Source organism: Ochotona curzoniae, unplaced genomic scaffold (assembly GCF_017591425.1).
Source record: "Ochotona curzoniae isolate NIBS_2020 unplaced genomic scaffold, NIBS_Ocur_1.0 contig_43, whole genome shotgun sequence".
In the NCBI taxonomy this organism is placed as follows: domain Eukaryota; kingdom Metazoa; phylum Chordata; class Mammalia; order Lagomorpha; family Ochotonidae; genus Ochotona; species Ochotona curzoniae.
In genome coordinates this window covers 23,368,424-23,388,212 of record NW_024466218.1, presented here as the reverse complement: position 1 = coordinate 23,388,212, position 19,789 = coordinate 23,368,424, and the positions used below count along the sequence as shown (strand labels likewise).

General features: G+C 37.2%; 1 protein-coding gene across 1 annotated transcript in view; it reads right to left on the bottom strand.

Annotated features, from left to right (window-relative positions):
• The window catches only part of DCC (DCC netrin 1 receptor), an 891,673-nt gene that overhangs the window by 413,562 nt on the left and 458,322 nt on the right, over positions 1–19,789 (bottom strand). Inside the window, exons 4-5 of the mRNA XM_040984736.1 lie at positions 3,339–3,489; positions 1,810–1,946 (exon numbers count right to left, since the gene is read on the bottom strand). Coding sequence (XP_040840670.1) covers positions 1,810–1,946; positions 3,339–3,489 — 288 coding nt within the window. The remainder of the gene's footprint in view (positions 1–1,809; positions 1,947–3,338; positions 3,490–19,789) is intronic.

The window sequence follows — 19,789 nt, the reverse complement described above, 5'->3', positions numbered from 1 at the left end:
AAACCAATGATTAGGAAATATATTTTTTATTTATGTCCAACATTTCTTTTAATCTTGTCTCCTATTTTTATTACAAATGACTTAATAATTATAAAACTTGAAACATTAATTTTATAAGAAGACAAGGTACATACTAGGATTTAAATTACATTTAATGTAGATTAACTCTTTGAAACTACTCTGGAGGCTAACAGCACTTCTCCACATTTTGTTCTATATAAAATGATATTCTACATGAAAAACCTGTGAGGTTAAAAAAAGTGCACATTCCAAGCTAGTCAAAACAAAAGAAAAGAGTACAAGTTGAAAGGCAAAATGCGAATTTGATAAAATGCATAATTAAAATTGCACAAGCCCAAGTCTGACTGTCTTGTGGAACTGTATCTTGTTCCTCTAGGGGAAGGCTGCCAGTCCCATTACTCCTCCCTAGTACTCTGCAGTTTCTGGACAGTTAAGGTAGAGTCTGGATCAGCACAAATGACACAAATACTTAACCAAGTGCAAAGCTTTCACCTCCCCTTCCCTACCCAGAGCCATCAGCCACCAGGTAGTGACACAAGGAGCACACCCGCGGGAGGGCCTGCCTCTTCTCTTGCAGACACACTGCATGCTAAATGACACTTCCAAATAAAAGCTGATTTTTTTTACTCATATCTCATTGTTTTTCTTGTCTCACAACTGGTATCAAAATACAAAACATGATTAAGTTAAGCTGCTAGCACTTGAAAGGCAACTGATATTTAGAACAAGACTGTTTCAAAATCCAAAGGATTAAATTCTTCTGCCCCTACTTACTGTAAAGGTTATAGTTTGACCAAAGGACAAGCAACTCCATTGTCTACCAATGGCTTACATCTGTCAACGGATTAAACGGTTACCTGAACACATTTTCAAACCAGACAGCCAAAAGGAGGGAATGACATTAAGACATTCATTACAAGATACATCCATGAGTGGTATATTTTTATTTCCCTAAATAACTTCTAAATAAATTTGTACCATTTTCTTGGTACAAAAAAAAATTTTCTACAAGGAAAATAATCAAAAGATTAGCATTCATTTTTTTTGTTACTGTTACAGGAAAAAAGTTATTGTAACATAAATCTTGGGATCCATCTTCTAAACAATATGACTTAAATTAAACTCCCTGAGCGAAATTGGAAGTAAATATTAAAATATGCATTTGTTTGACTGCCTACTAGATGTAAGAATTAGGCATTTGAAAGAATACCTGGGTCACCCTGCTCTTCTGAATAAAATATGTCATCTGTACTCCTTAATTCTAGAAATTATATTGTCACTATTCAAATTTTCCTTAGATGAACTTGATTTTGATGGTTCACTTTCAACACAATGCCCACGGTATTTCCATATTAATGAAACAGTCTTACGAACACACTGAATTTAATGTCACAGACCCTGTCATCTCAAATAAAATCTCCGTTTCTATTCAAGTGCGTCTATTGAACAATTTCTCTCAGTTTTTCTTCATTAGTTTTCCTCAAGCATGCTAAACTGAACTCTGATTCGATGTTCACACTTCTGTTGATAGGTAACATCTAGTATTTTCCGACTGCATCACTAGCATTATGAGACTAAAGCGTAATGAGCGCGGATGTAAGTCATACACAAGTATTCAAACACTGCCTTCAACTCCTATGCAATAATTGAAGCAGAGAAAGACGAGGTTGCGGACTGAGCTTTGAAATTCCAAAAGAAGATCCATGGGAAACGATTTGTCAGTCAGCATTTAAGGAGTCCTGTTGTCATTGAAAGACAGTGTGAACTCATTTGCAGACATTCACTTACCCAGGACTGTGAGCTCTGCAGAGGCGCTAATGTTCTCGTTTTTATACGTGACAACGCACGTGTAAGTCCCACTGTCATCATCTGTCACATTGGAGATAAGCAAGTTACTTCCACCCAATAAAGAATACTTTTTAGACCTGTAAAACACAAGCCATAGTTACAGAGAGCAAATTAATATATGTGTAGATCAGAAGAATTCGGGGGCTTAAATGAAATTCATAAAAGTATAAATTATAGAATTGGGGAAAACCTATATTGTACATATTAATGGCACCTCTCACATTGACACGAGTTACTGTTACGGCAATACTGTGTCTAGTGATCAGAGAAATGAAGCAGATTAAACTTGGAATTAGTTTTAGCCAATTAATTTAGTGACGAACAACAGGTTACAGACAGTGTAATCCAATCCTCTCGTTTCCGATTTGAGACTGGATTTGAGGTTGCGATTACCCAGAGAAGAAAGCAATGTCCTGAGTCCAGGCACCCATTTTATGATTTTTGTAAAATATATTTCACACTGCACCCAGTGTGTCTGGCTATATATAGCCATAACTGCAATATTTATGTTTTATTGACCTCAGAAATATTGTATCATATAGTACTGTTATTATCTATGTAAATGTTTAAGGTATATAAAACTTAAAGATGATCTTATAAAGTATGCATCTCATCACAGAAGGTGAATATGTTAAAAAGAATCTTCCAGTCCTCAAAATCAATGAAATTAGTTTTCTGAGATTCACATAATCATGTTTCAGACTAAGTATTGCACTCTAATAAGACTTTACTTTCAGACTGCACTGCACTGCCAATGTCCCAAAATTCAAAACCAGCAGGTTCTCCTGTCTTCCTTTCTATATTTCCTAGTGCTGAGATAGCCAGAGATATAATTTGAGCTAAAAATAGCTCCAGTAGTTGAATAACATCATATGCACTTGAACTCAGAAAATTGCAGTTTATTTTTATTTCCTCCAGCTTTAGTGGAGTGTAATTGACAAATACAATGAAATTAAACATACATGGTTGTACAATGTGAGTTTTATATAGTGTGAAATATGTAGACATTAGGCAGGCTGAAATGATTACCACAATGAAGCTATTTTGAGTATCTACCAGCTTACATAATTGTCTTGTATGTGAGTATGAGTGTGTGACTGAGTGTATGTGTGTAAATCTATGTGTGTCTAAGTGTATGTTTGTGTGTGTGTGTGTGTGTGTGTGTGTGTGTGTGTTGAGCACTTTCGAGAGCTAGCCTCTCTACTTCTTTTCCTTAGGTTGAGATCCTCCAAATTGTCTTTCCTAATGACTCAACTTCCTCAGTTCTTTCAGAATTATTCTTTTTATTTTCATGTCACCCCCTTTATCCCAGTGATAAGCCTCTTTCACACACTGTATCATACCAAGGAATGTGGAAGAAATATTCAGTGGTTGAGAAAAACGCTAGTATCTCTAGGTATCCAAGTCAAACTTGAGAAAGGGAAACAGACAGTACTACATAGAGTTTCAAAGTCTGGATCAGGTGTTACCTGAGTTGAATGACTTCCTCGCCTCGTAACCAGGTAAAACTTGGTGGAGGATAGCCAGAAACACAGCACTCCAGGACAGCCTCTTTCCCTTCAATGGCTACGACATTGGATGGTCTCTGCAGGAAATACAACTGCCTGTGCAGCCCTGGATCTGCAGAAAGAAAGCACAGCATTGTCTCTTTCATGAAACAACTGCAAAGATAAACATTGTGTCTTAACAAGAAGTTGTTGGACACTAAAGAAAAAAAAAAGGAAGAAAAAAAAAACAATGAAATTTATAAGCTCCAAAAAGCTTTCTTACAAGCTCAGTGTCTTTGAATATGGTATTATAACATTCTTAGCTGCTGCTAACAACATGGTATAAGAATCAGCTTGAAGATGCAATTTACTCTTAATAACTATATAGCTTTACCTACATGATATGATTGCAAAACAAGGTCGTAGTAAAAGGGATTTCAAAAAATCCATGTATAGATAGAATTAACAAAGTTGTATCTGATGCAAAAATTTGAACTTTGGACAGTTTCTTTTATTTTTATTAACTTTTTGAGACCTTGCAAACTTTTGTACCAAAATAGCTTTCATTTCATATTTCATGCATTTTTGAAGTGCTCTCAGATCACTACTTTATCTAAACATCATCACCCAAAGCCTCTTGCTAATTACAGTTTGCGTGCTGTTAGCACCTATTCAGTTTCTGCTACTTTGCTTGATGCTTCTGTGGTGTGATAAGTAACATAAACAGTCATATTAGACTTATGCTAAATAACACACAGTTTCCAAAGATTAAACAAATGTCAGCACTGAGAACATATCTGCTTATTATCTTTATTAAGAAGCAATTCAAATAATATCTACATAATTTAAGATACAACATTTGATAGTCACTAAGACTATATCAGGAAGTACGATAAAACAAAATCATGGGGCCTGGCATGGTGGCCTAATGGCTAAAGTCCTCGCCTTGAACATGCCAGAATCCCATATGGGAGCCAGTTCTAATCCCAGCAGCTCCACTTCCCATCCAGCCTCTGCTTGTGGCTTGGGAAGGCAGTTTAGGACGGCCCAAAGCCTTGGGACCTGCACCCATGTGGGAGACCTGCAGGAGGTTCCTGGCTCCTGGTTCCTGGCTTTGGATCAGCACAGCACTGGACGTTGTGCTCACTTGGGGAGTGAATCATCAGATGGAAGATCTTCCTCTCTGTCTCTCCTCCTCTTGGTATATATCTGACTTTGCAATAAAAACAAATAAATCTTAAAAAAAATCATGGTATGATCAGATTTATTCACTTATTTGAATGGCAGAGTTACAGAGAAAGAAAGTGAAAGTGCTTCTGTCTGCAGGTTCATTCCCTGAATGGCTTCCATGACTCAGGTTGTGCCTAGCCAAAGCTAGAAACCTGGAATTCCATCCAGGTGGTTGGTAGGGGCCCAACTGCTCCGGCCATCTCCGGCTGTCTTCTCTCACACACTAGCAGGAAGCTTAGTCTACGAAAACACAACAAAAACAAAATCCCACAGATAAACATTCGGAAATATCCTTGAAAACAAATAACTTCTTTTCCCCCATCCTATATAAATCCTACTCATACTGTCCAGGGTTAAAGCTACTGTTAAGGTAAACCTGGAGCAGATGCACTACCCATGCCATATCCTTACTTGTTGGTCAAATTTATCATCCCTCTTTCTTATTCCGCATAAGTCCTCATTAAAGTCCATGGAATTTCAAGAAGATTCAATCCAGATTATTTTCATATTACACTTGGTGTAGTTGCCCAAGTCCTCTGGGCCATCGTTCCACTGCTTTTCCAGGCACGTTGTCAGGGAGTTTCATCAGAAGTGGAGCAGCTATAACCTGAACTGTTGCTCATACGAGATTTCAGCATCATCTGTGGCAACATACTAGTTAAACCAAAATCCCAGCATTCCAAGTAGCCTTTAATTTGAATACAGCCAGAGCGATTAGTTCTATAAAATACCACTCCAGATGGCTCCTGATGCCAGGAGACACGACTGCACCTGGATCTACATGTGTGCGGAATGAGCTCGTGTACTTGGGCCTTCCTCAACTGCCTCCCCAGGTACATTAAATCTGGATCAGGAGTAGAAGGGCCAATATTGTTGAGACTAAATGCTGATATTGAAACTGGAGGTTCGCCTTGCTGCATCACGATACAGCCTTGTAAGAAGCTCAGAACTGAATGTATGCTGTGTCTGTACTAGTGATTGGTACCAGGACCAGCACTCTGGGTCTACCCCCGCATCAACTATCTTGTCTTACAACTGTGAAGTCCATCTGTAGAAATCCTATGGTTAACCTGCAGGTCTTTTATCTTTATTTGAAACATGAGCGGTCATGCCATTGCTTGGCTCTTCTTGCCACAAAAGGATCATCTGCTATTCTTTTTCAGATCAAACACTACCTCCCAGGTTACCATGATCCCAACCTGGTCCATTTCGGTTACGTTGATTGCTTTAGTGCCTTCACAGCACTGAAGTTTGTGACTCTGATCTTCTATATGAAAATGCCAGCTTTTGATAAAGAAATTCAGCTTCAATTCCTCAAAGACATTTCTCTCTATAGACTCTAATAAGCCTTAGTTTAAAAAAAAACTAACAATTTTCTGTGCTAGAAAGAGTTACATATGTTCTCTAAAATGTGGTAGGTGCAATATGGCTAAAATAATTTAAGTTTCTGCAATCCAGACCTATTTTCTCATGCTTCCAGCCTGATCACATCCAGATATTACATTGAGTGTGGTGGGAGTGATGCAGTTTGAGTTCCAGAGTGAAGGATATTAAAGCCTTCCAGGTTCTTTCAAATGGCCTCTCTCAGATAATATGGTCATCTAGCCAACTAGATTAGGAAAAGGCACAAAGTGACTGGGGCTCCCACCAGCAGGCAGCTCCAACCTGTGAAAGACACTATTGTAAAATGTCCACCTCATTCAAATAAACATAAATGAACCAGAAAATGGAAGCCAGAAATTGCTCAGATAAACTGAAGAAATACATATAAATTATCATTGTCCTGAGTCACTAAATTTTATATATTTGGTTATGCAGTGATAAACATACTTGAAAATAAGAAAAAAAAGTTTTGAAACATCCAGGATTTGTCTGTGTTGTTATTTTGGCCTAATTTTGCTTTTCATCTGTTACAGTGATTCAAAATATCTATGGAGACATTGGTAAGCTTAAATTTGTCTTACTTCTTTCAAATCCAGGTCCTAGAGACACATTAACAAAATATGAGAATGCAAATCCAATTGTCATGATAGAATTGGGGGGAGTATTTCCATATTTGGATTCTCTTGAATTTTCTGAATATATTTAAAAGAACAAAGAATGTTTTTACAGGTCAGCATTATTTTACATTCTAGTGTTACAAAGTATGTAAAATTATGCAAAGTGCAAAAAAGATAAAAGTTAATTATCAAAAGTGAAGGAAGACATTGGAGGGGAAATTAGTTTCCCCTCTGATCTCCACCACAGTTCAGATGAAAAACCCCTAAGAGCTGTGAACTTGGAATTCCATCTTGCAACTGAATTAGTTACTATTTATCAGGTCATTTTTGTTTTTGCTCCATAGACACTGCCTATTTAGGTCCAAATGAAGCATATCAATAGTAAAACCTGTAGAATATATCTGGAACATCAATGATAATGGTCTAATTATGGGGAAAAGTATATGAATTCCAGTTTATAAATTTGTTTCATAAGTTACACATAGATGTGATCATTTTAATTTTTTAAAAGATTTATTTATTTTTATTGCAAAGTCAGATATACAGAGAGGAGGAGAGACAGAGAGGAAGATCTTCTGTCCAATGATTCACACCCCAAGTGAGTGCAACGTCCAGTGCTGTGCTGATCCAAAGCCAGGAACCAGGAGCCAGGAACCTCCTGCAGGTCTCCCACATGGGTGCAGGACCCAAGGCTTTGGGCTGTCCCAAACTGCCTTCCCAGGCCACAAGCAGGGGCTGGATGGGAAGTGGAGCTGCTGGGACTAGAACCAGCTCCCATATGGGATCCTTGGACATTCAAGGCGAGGACTTTAGTCATTAGGCCACGGCACTGGGCCTGATCATTTTAATTTTATACTATAAATGGTACATACATTCCACACATTCTTTGTACATAGAAGGTGGAACAAGGTGACAGCTGTGTAAGAGCTTCTACCAATCATCGCCCAACTAAAGGACAGCTGCTATGTGTCACACTTCTTCCATAAGAGCTGGAGAAGCCAAGAGAGAGCTCACAGTGTCAGATTTCAATGTATCAATAATAATTTTAAAAGGCAATAATAGGTAGGAGAAGAAGAGGAAGAATAAGGAGAAGTGGGAAGAGGATCACTGGGATAATCAGAATTAAAGAAGAATAACAAAACTTTCAAAACTCATGGGATACCACTAAGTGAACAACTGTTGGTTTCATCGGTTTCCCAAAAGGATACCAGGAGGGAAAAGGTACAGAAAAACCTATTCAATGAAATAATTGTTAAAACTTGATAAATCCTGTAGAAAGATATGAATACCTAGGTCTATAAGCACCCCCCCAAAATACCTAATAAGAAAAGTATTTAAGAAAGACCTACACTAAAAGCAAAAAAAAAAAAAAATTCCATCACAAAAACATGTGAAAATATTAATCTCAACAGTAGAGCAGACACGGAAAATAAAACAGAAATATCTAATGACTCACCCTTTTTTTTTTCAGCATTTAGTTTTCTATAAACTTGGGGATTTTGTTGCATGCTCTAATTGTAATTACAATTGTACAATTTTTCCCCTTGCATACATTAGACTTTAATGTTAATGCTGAATTGGTCTCTTAAAATGAGTTGGAAAGCATTTGATGTTTCTCTACATTCTGAAACATTCTCTTATTTCTTCCTTGAATGCTTAGTAAATTTACCAATAAAATCATCTAGGACCTCAGAAAATATTTTCAAAATAATTTTAATTTCTTAGATACATATGAAGCTATTCAACACTTTCTTTCCATGTCAGTTTTATTAATTTGCATTTCTAAAGAAATAATTGCTTCTCACACATGTTATCAAAATTGTTGACACAAAATTGATGAATATGCTTTAAAAATTAATAAAGCTACCCTATCCTCCAACAATCCCATGATTGGATACACATCCATGGAAAATGAAATTACTATGCTAATGAAACATCTGCAGAATAGCCAACATATAGGATCAACATAAATACTTGCTAACCTACATGTGTCTTCCTCACACCCTGCCCTGTAATATTGTGAATTATTTAGTCATAACAAGACATAGAACCCTGTGAAGTAGTTAACTTGAAGGATGGATGCCAGGTGATCTCACTCATAAATGCAGCCTAAAAAGATGCTCTCAGAATCAGCACTGTGGTACAGTGGATTATGTCACCACCCGCAGTACCATCATCTGATATGGGTGCCAGAACAATGTTCAAGCTGCTCCACTTCCAAGCCAGCTTCTTGCTAATGCATCTAGGAAAGCAGTGGAGGGTGGTTCAACTGCTTGGGCCACAGGATTCACGTGGGAGACCCAGAGGAGGCTCCGGCTCCTGTTTTCAGCCTGATCCAGCCCCTATCATTGTGATTATTTGGAGATAGGGCAGATGGAACACCTCTCTCTTCCTCCTTCTGTAGCTCTGCCATTCAAATAAAAACAAACAAATCTTTAAAACAAGATGATCTCATGGACATTCAGAGTCAAAATACAGCTGCCACAGGCTGGGGATTAAACAGAGTAGAGGGAATAGGTACAGGTTGGTCTACAGGCACAAAAACACCGTTACATCTGAAGAATAAATTCTGGTGTCCTATAGTTCACTAGGATAACTGTAATTCACAACACTGTGTTATAGTCTCCAGCAACTAGAGAAGAGAATCTTTTAGATTCAAAGTCAGGGCCAAGAGCTTCTTCTAGTACTCCCACGCAGGAACACGGTCCTAAGACTTTGGGCCATCCTGGATTGCTTTTCCAGTCCACAAGCAGGGAGCTGGATGGGAAGTGGGGCTTCCAGGGTTAGAACCTGGGCCCATATGGGATGGTGGCACATGCAAGGCAAGGATTTTAGCTGTTAAGCTACCATGCCTTGCCTGAGAAGAGAATTTTAAATGTTCTCCTCACAAAGAAACATTTATTATTTACGGTGAATGAGCTAATTAATTTGCTGATTATATGATGTCTGCATGCCCTGAAATATTATGTCCTATGATGTGCTACTAGAAAACAAAATTAAAAATAAAACCGGAAGGCAAAAATCACATGTGACTATCAGAAAATACGTTTTTGTAATAGTTTTACATTCAAGTTGTCAAATTTGACTATTTACTCAAGCTTTTTATAGTGAATGCACTTGGAGCATCATCTCTAATGTGATGCCCTTCGAAGTGAAGGTGCACAATTACAGAGCTGTTTCACTAAATTCATTGTACGTCATCACAATTTGCTTAGACTACAACTCAGCTTGCTTTTTCCTGTTAGAAACTTTTAGTGGGGCCCGGCGCGGTGGTGCAAGTGGTTAAGGTCCTCGCCTTGCACGCCCGGGATCCCATATGGTAGCCGGTTCTATCCCAGCAGCCCTGCTTTCCATCCAGCTCCCTGCCTGTGGCCCAAGGCTTTGGGACCCTGCACCCGCGTGGGAGACCCGGAAGAGGCTCCTGGATTCGCATCAGCATAGCATCGGCCGTTGCACTCACTTGGGGAGTGAATCATTGGACAAGATCTTCCTCTCTGTCTCTCCTCTCTGTATATCTGCCTTTCCAATAAAAATAAAATAAATCTTTAAATAAAGAAAGAAACTTTTAGTGTGACTCTTTGACCTAGGCTATGGAATTTGGGTGAGAGTACAACCAACCTCCCTCAATGAGAAGACTAAATGTAAATAGGGAACAGACATCACAGTGATACTGATCTTCAAACATGTTTACAATTTAATGTGGAAAACCAACACAGATCAGTGTACTGCTTTACCTGAACTTTTCTTAAATGACAACTGTTGGTTTATTGCAGCTTAACCTATCAACTGATCTGGAAAGGAATAATACATCATCAGTAAGAGAAAGAATAAAGATGTAAATAACAGATCTAAAATTGATGAGTTTCAGGAATTATTTACACTCTTAAAACATACTGAGGAACCCAAAGGCTCGGACTTACCAACATGACAACTAGATAGATGCATCATATTGAAAAAACAAATAAAATGTCATACCTCATCAAACATTTCTTATAGAAGGAACTACATTTCCCTGAATATTAGTGAGAATAGTAATATATCCTTACACATTTATAAATCTCTTTAATCTATCATTTGATTTCAAAACCTGGATCCCACTATTTTACTTTTGGGATTCAGATTATTCTGCCTGGCTCTTCTGGTTGAATGACATGAAAGCAAGCTGACTTCCAACCGATACCTAATTGGATATAGCTTGATAGACTTTTCATATAATTATAGGTATTATCCTTTAGCATCACACCAGATTCAACAGTTTCTTGAGTTATTTGTAATATGTATACTGACACTATATCAATAGACATTTTGTGCTATGCTACATAAAATGTATTTGCTTATCTTGCTCTTTGAATTGATTTTTCGCTCATGCTTGATTTTTGTCACTTCAGTCAATGGTCATTTTACTTTCTTCTGCACAGATTTCCCTAATGCTGACACTTATCATTACAGAGTATCAACAATCTCATTTATTTCCATCACCACCAATTCCTTCAGAAAGGCACTATACCACAGGGAAGCGGTCAAGCTCCTGGTGGTAGATGCAAGTACTCCAAAATTCTAATTTGAGTTTAAAAGCTTGGATGTCTTCTTTGGCAGTAAATATTGTTTTCCTTGAGCTAAATATCTCCTTTAATTTATTTCTGATATAAAACAAATATTCACATATATCCACATCTGAATAGATATCGTTTTCCTGTTGATTATCCTTTCAAGTAAAAATGGTGGTCCAGTGGCTGGTATTAGCTCTAGTGGTTAATATGTCAATTAGTATGTGCACTTCCCATTTTTGAGTGCTTCGGTTAAATAGTCATTTTTGTTGCCTAACCCCAGCTTTCTGTAAATGCAGATCCCGGTAGGAGCAGTGATGACTCCAGTAACTATGTCTACCACCTATATGAGGACCTTGACTGGATTTCTGTTTGCTCATTCCTGTAGGCGTTTGGAAAGTGAGGCTACATATTGTCGATTCCTCTCACTCTCCATCTTTTTGGCCATCCACCTCCCTCAAATAAAAGGTAGCTAGCATTCTATGAAAAAGAAAAAGTAATAGCTTAGATTGAAGCTCAAATAATCACAGAGGTGGTTATTGTGCATAGTACATTGTAGCATGATTCCCCTCATGGCTATTTACCATGTGGATGTATAGAATAACAAGATGTGTATTTAATGAAAAAGTTCTAATCAATTTTTACTAATTCTTCACAGTACTATTTAGTCAACGTGATAAAAACTTAGAGTAAAGCACTATTAGCATTAACATTCCAATAAACTGGACCAAAGGAATGCATTGAAAGCCTCCTAAGAAACCAAGATCCATGCTTGGTTTTTCAATTTTCCTCCCTAATTTCATTCTTTTTCCATTTTCCTCCCTTCCTCTTTGTCCTCATCCAACTCTATTACTTTATTGTTATTATTATTATTACTTATTTATAAGGGCAACACAAAACAAATATTTTAATCACTTTTTAAAATGAAAAGATTCTCAACAAAATCACTAGCAAATTGGATCTGAAAACATATAAAATGGTTATATATCACGATCAAATAGGATTTATCCTGTAAGCACAAGGAGGGTCCAACATTTGCAAATTAATAAACATCATAAGTCACGTCATTAGAACGAAGGAGAAAAACCATATAGCCATCTCAATAGTTGCAGAGAAAGTATTTGATAAGATTTAAGATCACATCATGATAAAACTCCTTCTAAAAAATCAGGTATATGAGGAACATTCTCAAACCATAAAAACTTGCAGATGACATACCAAGAAGCAATATCAATCTGAATAAAGAGAAGCTGAAAGACCCTTTAGATCCGGTCTAAGATAAGAGTGTTCAGCAGGAAAAAAATGTGGATAACAAGCAAAAGGCATCAAAATTGGAAGAGTCATATTATCCATATATGACATGAAGTTGGACATGGGAAATTCTAAGAGTTTCACCAAAAGCTGTTAGAATTGAAACCAATCTGTACAGTTGCAGCTTACAAAGTAAACATACAAAAGCAGTAGCTTTTATCATGTTAATGATCACAGTGAAAGAAAAGTCAAGAAAGAAATCTCATTCACAATATCTACAAAAAGCAAATATTTAGAAATACATTTTATCAAAGAAATGAGAGATCTCTACAAAAAACTCATCATCAGGGATATGCAAGAAAGAAATCATCAATGCCACACACATTCAAAAAATGGAAGAATCAGTATCATGAAAATATCTACACTATCTAAAGCAATCTATAAGTTCCACATAATGTCAATGACATTATTTACAGAATTAGAAAAAAAGAATTCTAAAATCAAGATCATAGAACACCCAAGGTGATCCTGAAAAACAACAACAAAAACAAGATAGAAACTAAAGCCTTGACTTTGAAGCATACCATAAAGCTACAGTAATTGAAACAGTATAAAACTGGCACATAGAACAATGGGACAGAGCAGAAAGCCAATAAATCAATTGACACACAAACAAGAAAGCACAACCTCTTCAAGAATCGGTGCTTGGAAGTTGAATGCATCCGTGTCAAAGAATGAAATTAGATGCGTACTTCTCCCCTATAAAAAATGTCCTCTGTATACAATGGAACATGATGCAACAATGAAGAGGAATGCAATTCTACCATTTGCACAAAAATGGATGTAACTACAGGAAATCAAGCTGAGCGAAATAAGCCAGGCACAGACAAATGCCACATGGTCGCCCATATGTGTGGAGCTAAAATGCAAAAAAGGAAAAAAAGAACAGGAAAAAAAATCAAAACACACACAAAAAAGAATTATCTGTGTATATCACTACTGCTGCTAACATAGCTTCCTAAAATTCATTTTCTGCCTTTGTCACAGCAATGATTATGAATGCTATACTACTGTAGGTTGGAATGACCTCTGACCACTTTAAAAAGTACTCTATATGGGTAAAACGGTTATTTTTTCCATTCAAGTATTGCTCATACGATTCTTTATACTCCCACTAAACTAGGGTCTTTGTCTTTTACACGTTGAAGCTATTTAGTGACTCATTAAGCATTTCTAATGCAACACAAATTTAAAAATATGTTATCTGGAAAACTAATAAAAGGACAAGCCCACTCAGCCGGCAAGCCAGGTGTGGTGGGCCCAGGCTGCCGAGCCCGGGGGGAGGGGAGGTGCACTGGGGCCTGGGGTCGCCCGCCTAGGCCCTCTCACAAAATAGGCTGAAATAAATACATACAATATACATATCATGTGTGTGTGTGTATGTGTATATATATATATATATAAATGTGCATAATATACATAAAACAAGTAAAAAATGTTCTAAAAAGCAAAAAAAAAAAAAAGGGAAAAAGTAGAAATCGTGGCAGAGATGCCAGGAGGGAGGAAGGAAATTATTCTTAGAATTGTGTCTGTGAAATGTAGACTATTAAAAAAAATAATATTTTTACATGTCAATGGACATTCTTGATCATATAGTCTGATTTTTTTTTTACCCATGACTAACATACTCAGAAGTAAAACAATTATTGCAGGGTCTACAGTCTAACGAATATACTAGTGAAAAAAATGAAGTGTGTTTCCTATTTAAAAGTATTTTCTAACAAAGTTTGTGTTATGAGACACTATAAGGGTCAAGTTACATCTGCGATGGCAGCTCAAAGCCAGGCTATACTCGCCGCACTCAAGATTGTTCTAGATATTTCAGATGTCTACATACTTTTCTCTTTCTTCATGGCAGACAAATTATCCAACCCGGGACATATTTTAGGACATGATCCCCTTACACTGGGCATGCCCAAGCCCATCTCAGACCAGAACATATGTCCACTGTGATGACAGTCATTTTCCTCTAATGAGACTCTGTGGTCTCCCACTCCGTATGTAGGAACCTCACCAGGCAACTCAGAGTGCTAAAAGACTACCTGAAACATAGAGAAACAGAATTATGGACTTAGCTTCTGTGTCAGCTACACAAAAATTAGTAGTTTTCACAACTTAATTACTGTCTTCCTCAAAACAACCGGTAGCTGCTTTTAACTTTTATGCTTTCTGAAAGCAAAGCCTATTTTAAAAGTTGTGTACTTTTTGGTTTTCATTGTTAAATTCCCGACTCATTAGAATATCCAACACATTTCCAATTGGAAACCACCATGGAGTATGCTCTTTGATTTATCCCCAGGCCTGAGAGTCACAAATAAATGGAGTGTCACAGTTAGATTCTTCTAGCTGCAAGATGAGTTGCCTTGTCTTCTGGTGGCTCCTTAGCCATCCCCTGTCCAGCTCTGTGTCAGGAAATTCAACAAGGACCGTGTGTCTTCAACTATGAGCAGTTACTGTAATAAGGGCTCTCAGTGAAAAGTTCCATGAACCTCTTTCTAACTTTGTACATCAAATGATTTGTATTAGAAAACTAGCTCAATCCAAATGGATCGTAGGAATCATAATTTACTCAATAAAAATGAAAAATGCCATCAATATGTAAAACCAAGGGCTTTAAACAGAAAGAGGAAGCTGTTTCTCAGGCACCATTACTCATCACTCCATGATTCTATTACTTTACTTCCCCCATTTACACCAATTCAGTACTAAAAATGACATTCCCCCTACGTAAATATTCCTACATCTGTTCATATTTCCTCTCTTTCCATGTACACACACATATTGCTATTTGTAGTTACGACTTAGAGGAAGGGGGCGTCTATTCTTATCACTAGCATATGGCTAGATTCATTCTGTCTCACAGACAAATTTTGAGTCTATCAGTTTCATTTTGTAACAGATCTAAGGAAAGTGATTTTTCAGTTTTAGGATGATACTTTAAAAAAAAATATGCAGCTGACAGATCCCAGGAAACAAATGTTATCATCAGAATAAGTTCAATAAAAAAAGAGAGAGAGAGAGAATATGTTCAATCTAGCTTAGAAAACCAAAAAATCTTCCTAATTTATATATCTACATAAATCAGTGCTTAAAACTTTCCAGAAAAGTAATGGGCTTTTTGTTTAGATACTGTTCTTGATAACAAATCAGAAATATTTGGATTATTTCACATATAAGCAATTGTGAATCATTAAAGCTGTTACCCTATTTTCAGGTTAATTATGTCCCAACAAATAGGTGTCAAATAAGACCAGAGAACAAAGCAAGGTCTATCCACTTTTCATTATCATTGGCGACACTTGTAATCATGGGTTTTGGCACCTACACACTCTCACAGAATGCTTCTTGTTTGTGGGAGGGTCAGAGTGTGCCTGGCTCTTCTGCACAGTCACCACGTTTCCTTATGTCAAAATCATTGCAAATGACCATATGTAGACCGCAATGCACGCATCAGAAAAAACAGGCTCCTACTTTCCAAGAAATACTCATTACTATATATGGAAAACAAGCCTGAGTATACCATTTTTTATTTTTGACTTTCATGGAATGTGTGCCTAGAAGAGATAATATAATCACTATCTAACATCATTCAAGGTCAAGGGTGATAGTAGGGGAAAAAAAAGAGGATGTAGTGGGGGGATTACTATTGACAGCAGAATAATACACATGACAAAATTGTAATATTTCCCTTTCCATGTTAGAGTTCAGTTAGAATCCAGGAATTTTATGACATCTCACCACAACTATACTGCTCCAAGAATGTCTTGTGTGCCAAACTCAAAATCAAACAGAAATTTTCTATTTACCCACAATAAGTCAGCTTATGCTAACCAGTTTGTTCATTTCAGACCATACTCACCCACTGAACTTTCATCAATTCCACTTGAAAACACTGGTTATCTCACACTGATTAAAAGACCTGACCTGCCATAATTGATATCAATAAAACGTGATTGTCCTTTTGGGTCTTGTGGCCTTCCTACCCCTGATTCTAAAGAAGACATGCTGAAACAACCTGGTTCGGGTGGGGGATAGGGTGGCATGATACAATCAGCTGTGTAAAATAAAAGTTATATGTCCTTTGTTTGGGTTTCTGGTAATACTAAGCCAAACAAAACTAGTTCATTCAATCTGAGAGTAGTGTAATCCTGTATTTTATGAGATTGATTTCTTAGCGTTGATAACTGTTACAGCATGACAATCTGCTTTCTCTTAATTATACTGCCTGGTACATTAAATTGTTAAACACCAGGATGAAACAAAGGCAGATTGCAGCTGAATAAGAGTGATATATTGCAGATCTGTAGTTAGAAGATTTAAAAGTGTTGATCTAGTTTTAATTCCAGTCTTAAATGAGGAAACTAAAGATGTTAGTTTAAAATACCTACCAATAGCCAACGAGGACTGCATCCTACAATCCTCATTTCTCTCTGGCTTCTATATTGAGGCCAGCACATCCAGCACAAAATTATGCAGCAACAAAAAGGTTACTGGCAAGAGAGGAAAGGCGGGGATCATAAAGTAAGAAGTAACTATGAAAAATAGTTTCAGATTTGTTTTTTCTCCACTCTTAAATAGAAAACTGCAGAAAACAGGACAATACACAATGATATTGGTTATTGCATTTTGTATATTATATATATGCACTATATATAGTATAGTATATGTATACTATATATATACACATGCTATAAAATATATTTGTAGTATATGTAGTTATTGTATTTTAAAGTATATATACATATACATATATATATATATATATATGACACAATGACTTGTCCTAAATTTCCCTAAATTTCATTAAGAGCTAAAGCCAAATCTGTTATTACATCTTATGTCCAACTCTGTATTCTTAAGCATGCATCATAATAACGGTTCAAATTGGGAATTTCAAATATTCAGTATTTGAATACTTTAAAATTCAACAAGTCCATGGAAATGGATTGTGGTAATCCATATATATGTGTCTTTTCATGGAATCTGGATTAAATCCACTATAATATATAGAACACTTGAAGTCCACACTGCTTCTAATATGATCATAGTGACTGGCTCAATGGAGCAGGGGGATAATCCTTTGCCCTGTGGCACCGGTGTCCCACATGGGTGCCTGTTCATGTCTTACAGCTTCATTTCTGAACCAGCTTTGGGCAGAAGACAGCCCAATTCCTTGAGATCTTGCACCCACATGGGAAACCTGGAGGAGGCTCCTGGCTTCTGGTTTCAGGTCATGTCAGCCCTTGCCATTATAGCTATTTGGGAAGTGAGCTTGTGGGTGGAAGGTCTTCTCCCACTGTATCTCATTTTCAAGTTCTATCAAGAAATATGGGGGCCCTGGTGCAGTGTCCTAGTGGCTAAAGTCCTCACCTTGAACGCAACAGGTTCCTATATGGGCACTGGTTCTAATCCCAGCTGCCCCTTCCATCCAGCTCCCTGCCTGTGGCCTGGGAAAGCAGTAGAGGGCAGCCCAAAGCTTTGGGACCTGGACCCACGTGGGAGACCCCGAAGAAGTTCCGGGCTCCTGCACAGCACTAGCACAGTACCAGCTGTTGCGCTCACTTTGGGAGTGAATCATCAGACAGAAGATCTTCCTCTCTGTCTCTCCTCCTCTCTGACTTTGCAATAAAAATAAATAAATCTTAAAAAAAAAAAAAGGAAATATGGGACAGGCATTCAGAGTACAAATTCAGACCCTGCTTGAAAAGCCTGTATGCCATATCAGAATGTGTAAGTACTGGCTCCATTTCTGATTTCAGGTACTGCAAATGTGCGGGCAGAAAGTGATACTCTAAGTAGTTGGATCCTTGGCACTCATGTGGGAGAACTAAACTTACCTCCTGGCTTCTGATGTGTAGCCCACCCTTGGCTGTCATAGGCATTTGGGATGGGACCCGGCAAGTGGGGAGCCCTACACCTGTCTTCCTCTGACTTCTAAATACCTACTAGTAACTGAGGAGTTATATAAAGAAATACATTTCATAAGGCTATAGCTTGCATTGGTACCAGTCACTCTGACAGATCCTGGCAAATCAGATTGAAAACTTTCTGGATACTATTCACAATTTTATAAAACATCAAGAGCATTTTGATTTACAGGAGATCAAACTATCAATGTTAATGGTAATTAGGAATAAGTTTATGCCAACTCTCATGAATAACTTGGAGGCATTCAAGATTTTAGCTACAAAGTAACTGCAAATCAAAAGCTAGCAATAGTGTTTGAATTAGAATGTGAAGTGGAGCCTGACAATGTAAGCAAATTGCTAGCATGCACAGAAGAAGAATTGCGTATTATTCATAGTTGAGGAGAGGAAGTGGACTGTTGAGATAGGATCTCCCCTGACTAAGATGTAGTGAAAATCGCTGACATTACAACAATGCTATATGTTGTGTTGATACAGGACAATACGGTGCAAGAGAACCAATTCCAACTTGCAAAGAAGGTCTACCGTAAGTTAAATGCTATGAAACAGTGCCAGAAACTATAAAGCCATCTTCTAGCAAGGAGTCAATTTGGCAGACCATGATGTCTGCATTGTCACACTGTCACCATCATTGTAGTCAGTCTGGATATCAACATGGTAGAAATATGCATCATCTGCAAAAAAGATGATACATTACTGAGATCTTATATAAGGAGTAGCATTTCTGAACAATGGAGTATTAAACAATTATGATATGTGCACTATTTTCTATTATTGAATACTTTTGGAATACTGTATGGTACTGTGGGAACCCAAAACTTGTATGTGATTTCTTGTGATATCTGACTTCTCGCAGTGGTCTACAATTGAATCCATACTACATGAGTTTTGCCTGAAGTTAATTTTGAAATATAAAAAGTACTTAGTCTCACTGAAAATTGAACATACTATTGAGTTCACAATAAACTCAAAGTGATGACTATAAATCTGAAAGTTCTTTTAAAACTGAAACCACAATTTTTTTTTCCTTTTAACCAAATACACTATTTGAGAAGTTGCAAAGAATTTTTAGTATTTATTTTAATGAAAGCTCTTATAAAGATGAATCATTCACAACTACAGCCTACTCAAACCCATTCTATCAAAATTTGATGCCTATAATTAAACAAGTCTATACAGACTACTGAGCTATCAATTGCAGCTGAATCAATCACGTATAGATTAAATCACTCATTGATTGATTCAGAAAGGTCATTAAGATAGCTGAAATAAGAACTCCAGTGTATGGGATGGCTATTTTAGACTACTTCCGTATCAAAAGCAGGTTAATGACGCTGTGGTTCAATCTCCTGCTTGGATCTCAGAAGCGGTAAGTCCTGCGTTAAGTGAACTTGACAACAATGGCCAATTCATTCTGT